This window comes from Pan paniscus, chromosome 3 (genome assembly GCF_029289425.2).
Source record: "Pan paniscus chromosome 3, NHGRI_mPanPan1-v2.0_pri, whole genome shotgun sequence".
NCBI classification, from domain to species: domain Eukaryota; kingdom Metazoa; phylum Chordata; class Mammalia; order Primates; family Hominidae; genus Pan; species Pan paniscus.
This window is the reverse complement of record NC_073252.2, coordinates 54,585,641-54,595,971: the sequence shown is the minus strand read 5'-3', so window position 1 is coordinate 54,595,971 and position 10,331 is coordinate 54,585,641. Positions and strand designations below refer to the sequence as shown.

General features: G+C 35.1%; 1 protein-coding gene across 3 annotated transcripts in view; it reads right to left on the bottom strand.

The window, feature by feature from the left end:
* Positions 1 to 4,891: 4,891 nt before the first annotated feature.
* RCHY1 (ring finger and CHY zinc finger domain containing 1) overlaps positions 4,892 to 10,331 on the bottom strand; it is a 32,093-nt gene continuing 26,653 nt past the window's right edge. For all 3 annotated transcript variants that reach the window (XM_003832315.5, XM_024928564.4, XM_034958661.3), the window contains one exon: positions 4,892 to 5,738. In XM_003832315.5, coding sequence (XP_003832363.1) covers positions 5,610 to 5,738 — 129 coding nt within the window. In that variant the 3' untranslated portion in view covers positions 4,892 to 5,609. The remainder of the gene's footprint in view (positions 5,739 to 10,331) is intronic.

The following is a 10,331-nucleotide window of genomic DNA, read 5'->3' as shown; positions in this document are numbered from 1 at the left end:
CTTCTTGGGAGACCTCAGGAAACTTTCAATCACAGCAGGAAGTGAAGGGGAGGCAAGCACATCTTACGTGGCTAGCACAGAAGGAGGGTGGGGAGGTGCCACACACTTTTAAATGACCAGATCTCGTGAGAGCTCTATCACAAGCACCAAAAGGGGAAATCCACCCCCAATGATCCAATCACCTCCCACCAGGCCCAACCTCCACATTGAGGATTACAATAGAACATGAGATTTTGGTGGGGACACAGATCCGAACCATAGCCATTGTTAAAATGTCCATACTAGCCAAAACAATCTACAGGTTCAATCCAATCCCTGTAGTATGACAGGTCCCCCACAAGGTTGCTTAAGGGTGTATGTCCACTGCCCAAATCCTGAAGGCTGGGCGATGAGTCAACACCATGGTGTGGAGGCGAGGAGCACGTGTCCCTGAGAATCTAAATATTCTAGAGAGTATCTGAGAACGTACCAAGAAAAACAGTCTTATTGCTCAAACACAATAGGCAAAGAGCCAGGAAATTAGCTTAAAAGCAGTTTAGAGATGGGAGGTGGCACAGAGCTCTAGTGGTGTCCTGTTGCCATCCAAGACTCTCCTGTAATTAAGTCCTAATAAACTCATCTGCTCCTCAAGCTGGACTTGTCCCAGTCATTCTTTGGTCTCTCGGCTCCTTCCCACTTTGAGTTGGAACATTATAGTCCCAGGTTTTTCTCATAACAACCCCTATCAAAATTCCAACGTCATTTTTCACAAAAATAGAAATAACAATACCATAATTTGTATGGTACCAGAGAAGACCTGAATAGCCAAAGCAATCTTAAACATAAAGAACAAAGTTGGAGGCATCACACTACCTGACTTCAAAATCTATTATAAAACGATAGTAATCAAAACAGCATGATACTGGCATAAGAACAGATATGTTGACTAGTGGAACAGGAGAGCCCAGAAATAAACCAACACACCTATAGTCAATTGGCTTTCAATACATATGCCAACACTACACAATGAAGCCAGTCTCTTCAATAAATGGTGTTGGTAACACTGAATATACACATGCAGAAGAATGAAACTGGATCCTTATCTCACACCACATATAAAAATCAACTCAAAATGGTTTAAAGACTTAAACATAAGACCTGAAACTATAAAACTACATGAACAAAACATAGGGGAAATGCTCCATAACACTGGTATGGGCAAAGATTTCTCGGATATAACCCCAAGAACACAGACAACAAAAAATACATGGCGCTGCGTCAAACTAAAAAGCTTCTGCATAGTGAAGCGAATGATAGAATGAAGAGACAACCCATGAATTCGAAGAAAATATTTATAAATCATACATCTGTAAGGGGCTAATATCCAAAATACATAAGGTACTCAAGCCACTAATAAGAAAATGAACTCAATTAAAACATGGGCAAAGGATGTAAACAGATATTCCTAAAAAAGATACAAATGGCCAACAAATATATGAAAAGATGCTCATCATCACTAATCAGAAAAATGCAAATTAACACAAGGTATCACCTTACACCTGTTAGAATTACTATTATCAAAATGATAAAAGTGTTGACAGGGTGTGGAGAAAAGGGAACACTTGTGCACTGACATTGGGAATGTAAATTAAAACAGCCAGTATTAAAATCAGCATGGAGACAGAAAACTAAAAATAGAATTACCATATGATCCAGCAATCCCACTTCTGGACATATAGCTAAAGGAACTGAAGTCAGTGTGTCAAAGAGGTATCTGTACCACCACGTTCACTGCAGCATTATTCACAACAGCTAAGATATGGAAGCAATCTTAATGTCCATCATCATATGAATGAAAACAAAATGTGGCATATATACTCAATGGAATACTATTCAGCCCTATAAAAGAAAGAAATCCTGTCACTTGTGACAGGAACCTGGAAGACATTATACTAAATGAAATAACCCAGGCACAAAAAGGTAAATACTATGTGATCTCAGCTATCTGTGCAATCTAAAAAAAGGTGAATTCATAGAAGTAGAATGGTGGTTACCAGAGGCTGGGAGAGAGAAGTGGATGGGAAAAGGGGAGATGCTGATCAAAGGGTACAAAATATCAGTTAGACAAGAGGAATAAACTTTACTGATCTATTACACAGAATGGTGAGTATAATAAATAATGCATTGTACATTTCAAAAATATTAAAAGAGTAGATTTTAAGTGGCTTTTTTACCACAAAAAATGGTATGAGGCAATAAATTTATTACATTGATTTAATCATTCTACACTGTAAACATATATCAAAACATCACATTGTACTCCATATATATAATATACACAATCATCAATTAAAATTTTAATAACACAAAGGACAAAAGAAAAATAAAGTGGCATAGTTTTGAACAACTCCCATTTAAAATTAATTCATTTCAAATTAAACTATTCAACTAGTGAATACCTATTGCCAGGCACTTATAAAATAATGTTGGCTCTTTAGTACTTAGTAAATTTATTTTGATGCATGACCAAAATAAAAGGGAAATTTAACATGTATATCATATGAAAATAGGTTTTAGTGAAGAAATAAAAACTGAGTTTGATTTTAAAATCCATGACACTATAAACAAACTACTACTTCAAACATAAGCTAAAGTTAATTCATACAGAGTTCTATGTACTGGTTAAGAAGACCCCAGAAACTAAGAAATGAACAACTTGATATACACTCATTTTTTTTTGATACATACATCTTTAATGATAAAAGAAGCTGAGATGCTATGCACCAAAAAATTCATAAGAGTATTGTTATTTTACTTTTTTCAAAAATAATACAAATAAACTATAGACACAAATTCTGCGGCAGGGCAACCTAACTTATTTCAGGGACAGATAATTCTAGTGTACTTAAGATCTGTCTAAGTATTTAACATTCCTGTAAGCATTATAAAAAAGAATAGGAAAAGAATGAAGTTGTCTGTTAAAATGTTAACAGTAGTTCTCTCTGAAAGAAGGGATTGTTCAGAGTTTTTTACCTTCTTTCTTATAGAGGTATAACCTATACTTATGAAGTCAGAGAAAGAAAAAATATTTAAGGGTAAAGTTATGTATTTTAAGTTTTGCATACTGAATGGTAAGGGATGTGGATTTTATTCTGATTGTGAATGAGAATTGTTGAAGGATTTTAATCATCAAGTTGACGTGTCATGAACAAATACTTGAAGCAACCCTGGGTACCGAAGCCTAGAGACTTTGAGTACATTTGAAAATTGCTTTAAGTGCATGACTGGACAGCATAAACGAGTGATTGCATATGTACTCTGCATTATTTTGGACATGTTTGGATCCTAAGTTAAAGAAACAATCAGATTGTGAAATAAGACTTTCTAACTAGAGTCACCTAAAAAATGAAAGGTTAATCTATCAAATCATGAGCTCTTCAATGATATAGATGACTAGCTGTGAGGGGTATTTTAGCAAAATGGAAGTTTAGGTCAAAAGCAATGTGGTAAAAGTGGGTTTGGAGTCAGACTTGGATCTGATTCCCAACTCCAACATATAGTGTCTGTTATTTACCCCCAATGTGTCATTTTAACCTCTAAACCTCAGCTTTCTTGTCTATGAGGGCAACACTTACCCCACAGAATCATTATAGTAATTAATGCTAATGCATGACCCAGCACAGATGTTGAAAACAGAAGAGCCTTATTATTATATACTCACTCCTATTTAAAGATCCAATGATTCAATGATTAAAAACAATAACATGATTGGTTTGGCAGAATAATACCAAACATAAAAAGTAATACATCTGGACCAAGCACAGTGGCTCATGCCTGTAATCCTAGCCCTTGGAAGGCTGAGGTAGGAGAAATGCTTGAGCCCAGGAGTTCAAGACCAGCCTGGACTTTGTTTCTACAAAACAATTAAAAATTAGCTGGGCATGGTGGCACACACCTGTAGTCCCAGCTACTCAGGAGGCTGAGGTGGAAGGATCAGTTCAGCCCAGGAAGTCAAGGCTGCAGTGAGCTACGATCACTTCACTACACTCTAGCCTAAATGACAGAGCAAAACCACTTCAAAAAAAAAGTATTAGATCTGGAAAACTAGTCTTTCCTTATCTGTATACTAATTGGTAATACCCAGGAACATCCTTTCCCAAATGAAGATCAGCACTGCTGCTCTGGCCAGGCCAAGGAAACAGATGAAGGGAAAGAACATAAGAAGAGTGGAATACAGAAGACAAGAAGGTGGGATAAAATAAAGATCTGAGTCCCAAACTGCTGCCTTTATCTAGGTGAATAAATTTCAACAAAAGAAGAAATAAATGTGCCAGAACTCTTAGGTTTTCTAGTTAAAAGGCTAACTTCCTTATTCAAAGAAGATTCAAATAGCTCAAAGTTGGAAATACAACTGGTGCTCAATAGGTACTTATCAACTGATAAATGTACATTTTACATCCTAGCCTAATGGTAAAGCTATTATGGAGATAATAGTGTCAAAGTCGGCTGGATCATCAAACATATTTGTTAACTTTGTTCCTGAAGTAAGAGGTATATTTAATTCCACTACATGAGCCCAAAAAAGTATTATGAAATCAGAGCTCTTGCCAGGAATATCCCATGCCCTTCCCACTCATCCATCCCCTATTTTCACACGCTTAGGGAAGAAATATTCTATTCATTTACAATAAGACATCCACTCCTTGCATAAAGAAAAATGAGGACATTGATCAAATATGATGAACACTAGAATGTACTGCTGTGAGGACAAGGACTTTTATCTTTATTGTTCACTGTTGTCTCTACAGCATCTAGAAACATATCTGCCACATAGCAGTTGCTCAATAAATACTTGCTAAATGAAGGAATGAATGACTCTTCGAAGAAATAATTTTGGGCAACCTAAAAAAAACTGTTTTCAATGTTGATGTTTTTATTAAGGCTTTGGAAGAGTCTTATTATTTTACATAATAATTTTCCCAACTACTTTTACGGAATACCTCAAAAGAAAGAAAATTTCTTTTACATTATAGAACTGATGATACTGCCCTAATTGAGCCAAACATAGAAAACTTTGGAAAAAACTTTCTATAAAACACTGTTTCAATATAATTTTATTAGCAGTTATTACATCAAAATTCACATTTAGAGGATCCAGAGGACTGTCTTAGAAAATTCTAAAGCATATTTAATTAGGTTTTAACAGTAAGGGAGAACTTAATATAACACAGCCCTTAAAAAGTCAAGACTACTACTGAAAATTAAGTGCAGTTCTATCAAGAACTAGAAATGAACTGCGTGCGTAGTGTCACTTAAAGCAAAGTTTCATGAAAATATAATACACTTCTATGAATGTATCAGTGGCAAACATCATTGGCTTCCAAAATACTGACACTAAAGGTATTTCCAATCAAAACACAAGCACAGTGGCTTTCATTCAATATAGAGCTATGATAAGTCTATCAAGAGACCCTGAATCCTTACGTACTTGCACTATGATTTTATGCTGTGACACTAGTACAAAACACATCAACTCTAATGCATAGATGACAACACATGATAACACGATACCAAGGAAAGCCTTTTTCTATATCAGAAAATGCCAAGTTCTCCAGTACTGCGTAGGCTCGTCATTGCTGATCCAGTGAAATTCTACGTCCTCCAGCTTGAGCAGTATTATAGGATTCACAAATCTTACATTTCATGCCTAATATATGAAACTGAACAGTGGATCGTCCATTACAGTCATTGCAGAGAATCTGAAAAGAGATTAATTCAAATTAAGTATTTTAAACCTTATAAATACAAGTAGCATTGTCTGCTCATAATCCCTTGAAAATCATATTAAAGATGTGAAAATACATACACAAGTCTAAAAATTTCCAAAAGTAGAAATTTCTTCTTATTTTTTCACTGAAAACTCTAAAAAGCTATTAAGGTGGCTCTGAATTCAGAAAATGAAAAGGCAGATTTGAGCAAAAAAAAAGCTTATTTTAAAATAGTTTCCAAATATTAAATAGTATAAATAGTACAAGCAAGAAAATTAACCTAGGCATAATCAGATGAATACCTGATACTTATAATTCAAAATAACAACATGATTTCATTATTTTTCAGTCAGAAATGTATCTCAATAAAACCAAAATTTTTACACAAATAATATTTTTGCTTATTTTTTAGGTTTAGTATACTGTTCCCTGTCTTCTCTGCCTTAGGAATGAATTAAATTCCAAAAAGAGTGTTCCTAAAATTGAGTAAACAGAGAGGTTCTTCGCTCATCCCTACAATAACAATAAGATGCCGTTTAAGAATTAATTTCTTCTAGTGCTAAGTAAGAACCTGAAAAATAACAAAGGTGTTAACCTGAAAATCAATAGATTACTATGCAAGAAAAGCACTAGTTTTTGAATAGTCACACTATAATAAGCAGAAAATTTCCAAATGTGCTCTACATTATAATTTGGAAAATAATTATTTAAAAAATATGATCTAAATGGAGAAAGTGGATTAGTGGTTGCCTAGGCCTGGGCGTTAGGGAATGACTGCTAATGGGTACGAGCGTTTCCTTTTTGGGATGATAAAAATGTTCTAAAATTGTGGTGATGTTTGCATAACTACATGAATATTTTAAAAAGCACCAAATTGTACAATTTAAATGAATGAACTGTATAATACGTGAATTGTATCTTAATGAAGCCATTATTTCAAAAAATTATCTACATGGAACATAGCACACTTCGGCCTCTAGTCAATCACATGATTATCGGTTAGTATTCCAAAAGTGATTTTTCATTGCCCTAACAATTATCCACATGAATTATGAAACACTCCAGTGTAAATAAAACAAAAAATAATTTTCATTTGGCTTTGCTACGTGGTTTTTATCCTCGTATGCTGAAGTATCTGAAGATGTTCAGAAAATGTGTAATATAACCAAAAATTATCTAGCCAGAAAACTAGGCTTTCCCATTCTAATCTAAAACTCAATACCATGTATGGCTGAGAAGAGACAGCAACACATCTTAATTAAAGGAAAAAAGATGATCACTCTTCATCAGCCAAAAGGCACAGAAACAACCTTTTATGCTTTAGGTTGCAAGCTAATTGCAACCAAATAAAGAAAGTCAAGACCCTCTGAATCTATTCTGGTTCAGGGCTGCCTGATTCACAAACTGTTTCTCAATTAAGTTCTGTTAAATTTAATTTGTGTAAGGTTTTGCTTCAAACAGCTGGCATCAGAAGTGGGATTTGAAGTACAGCTTTCAGTGACCACCAGGAGCACCAAGGGGACCCAGTAAGGTACCGTTAGGCCCTTTGTGTCCACTGCTCTCTTGCAGCCATTAGGAATCATGGTAAGTTCTCAGATTCTAAAGCTCTGCGCATTTGTGTTTTGAGCTATCCAAGTTTCTTTGAACACATTTTCTATCTGAACTGAATTCAGAAGTTGCAACAAAAACTGGACTGGGTCCAGGATCCAACTGCCTTGGATCTAGCTGAAGACCTCTTATGCCTGACTGGGTCGGGCAGAAGCACAGTAAATGGCAAAACAGCAGGGGGTGGGGGTGCAAATTTTGGCTTTTGGAAATTCACAGGGTTTTTTGTGTCCTGCCCTCTTCAATTCTTCTTCTTGCACGTTTAAGTAGGGGAAAATCACTGGTTAAGTTTACCAAGGAAATATGAGAGCCAAAGCCAAGATTCAAGGTGAAAATGGGATCCTTAATTTCTGAAGAACTGAGCAATCTACCTTCTGGCTCTGCCTACATTTACAAGTGTAAGTATTAGGCCCCAGAAGCGGCACTTTTTAAACATTTTATAGAAGGATAAAATGCCATTTGCTTATAGAAATGGCAAAACCTTACTAAAGGTAATTTAAAATTATAATGGAACGTCCCAAATGAACACTTAAAACTACACTTTAAGAAGTGCATTTGATGATGGCCATAAGCTGTTAAAAACCAAACCAAAAAAAAAAGTGCATTTGAAAATGAGGGCTCCCAAATTAGACTCATCTAAGAATGCCTATTGAGTGAAGCTTCTAAAAATATTTCAATATTTTTATTGCCTTAAAAAAAAGATGTTTTAAAAGGCAAATAAAAAGCTTAACTAACTGATAAGAGAAATTAAATCTACTAGCCTTTTGGCTTAGTTACTATACTGCCCGGAAGGCTAAAAGAAAGCTAGCCTGGATAAAATGTTTATAAAATATAGGCCCTTAGGTAAAGCTGACTTGCCTCTTTTTCAGATCTATCCATACTGTGCCCAGGCATGGACATGGACACTAAGATACTTCTGTTTAATTTCTGAGTAAACTGCAAACAATAAAAAAGAACGCTTTCTTTCCCCTACTGTCTTAGTGGGCTCCACCCTGAACTCAGTAATTTTAGCTAAGAAACAGTAGTTAAATTTTTAAAAACCATCTATGGAACTAAAGTATACCTTTCTGGCATTCAACTGGCTATACTGAAGGCTATCCTGAAACCCTTTTGGTAAAATCAATTTATATCTATAAAGGAAATTTCCATTTGTAAAGGTGTCTGTGTACATTAGGAACTCTTATCACTATTTTAAATTTATATAGTAAGTCATACCTTTGTTTAAGGTGACTAGCCATCTTGTCTTAACTTTTACTCACACCATTTTTTCCTTGGTTTGAGCAAATGATGGTACAATATTTATGTCTAAAGTCTTAGCTGTGTGCTTTTGAGATATACATTTTCTACCTTGTTTGACCTAAGAATTGGCCCTTTAGAAATGCATATTTAGGGCTGCCTAGCTAACAATTGCTTAGGGCAATGAAACAGGTTAATTGGTAAACTGATAGTCTGAATGGTGAATAGAAAAACTATTTAAAAGCCAGCAAATGAGAATCCTTTAGGAAAGCTCTAAGATCTGCTTCTGTCTGTGTCTGTATTCCTATAGGTGTTACGTGTATGTGATAACATTTGGTAAATAAAGCCAGTTTTTATATTGTTAGTAAATAGGAATGGCTTCAGAGGTGTCTGTTGAATATAATTCAACACTTGCTTGATTTGACTGTGAGCTTGTTTTGGGTTTTGAACCTCTAGATTCTCAAGTCTGGCTAGGTGAGACCTGGGTACATGTTCTCAGTGCCTAGACCTGTAGCTACAAAGCAGAATCAAGCCCACTAGAGCTTCTTCTTCCCTGTCTTAGCTTTGCCTCCTGGCTATTCTAGGAGGGGTTCCATCCTCCAAGCATCATCTTTACAGCTCTGTCTTCTGTTCAAAGCTCTGTAAGTGGTACGTAAATTCAGGACTCAGACAGGCTCTGCCCTTCATAGCCCTCCTGGTTGATATATGACTACTTGAGACTCAAGATGACTGAGAAAACATTCGGGAGGGTACATCTGTGTCCTAATTTCAAATTTTTTTTCAGTAATTTAAAACCTTATAGTCATATGTTTAAGTAAACAATCATAAAACTTTTAAGTCATTTATAAGTTAAAATGCTAAAACATTAATTATAAGTTTAAGTTTATATACTTTGGCATCTTATTTTTATATAGTATAGAAAAGCTAAATATATTTAGATATCTTAATAAATAATGATTTAAGGAAACATCCTTCCAAAAAATTAAAATGGCTTCCATCTATAAATACTGATACAAAACAGTTCAAAATTACTTCCTAGGGTTTTCACTGGAAATTAGGATTACTAAGAGTTAAAACTGTAGTTAATATATGTAATTAAAACTACTAGATGTAAGAAAAACAATTCCCTATATGGAGTGTAAAAACAAGCAAGATATACTTTTGGTAAGACAAGTTGCAAAGGCATGTGTTTAAAAAAATTCAGCTTTAGGAGGCCAAGGCGGATAGATCACAAGGTCAGGAGTTTGAGACCAGCCTGGCCAACACAGTGAAACCCCGTCTCTACTAAAAGTACAAAAATTAGCCAGGCGTAGTGGTGTGCGCTTGTAGTCCCAGCTACTCGGGAGGCTGAGGCAGAAGAATTGCTTAAACCCTGGAGGCAGAGGTTGCAGTGAGCCAAGATTGCTCCACTGCACTCCAGCCTGGGTGACAGAGAAAGACTCCGTCTAAAAAAAAAAAATTTTGGTCTAGTTTGAAGTTACTTAACGGTTGTTTCAAATTGAAGGAATAAAAAAGTGTAGATTAAAATACAGAACGTTCAAAAGAAAGAATTTTAAAAGTTTATAAGGGAATATAAAAGATTTATGGAAACTCACAGATTGGATGGATTTGTTTACAAGGTTTTATTAAAATTAGCTTTAGTCCTAACAATACAAAAGTAAAATCTGGTTTTCTCTCTCGAACAAAGATTTCATGTAGTATTAATAGGACAGTTAAATATTTTTGTTTACTTTTTGGGTAAAT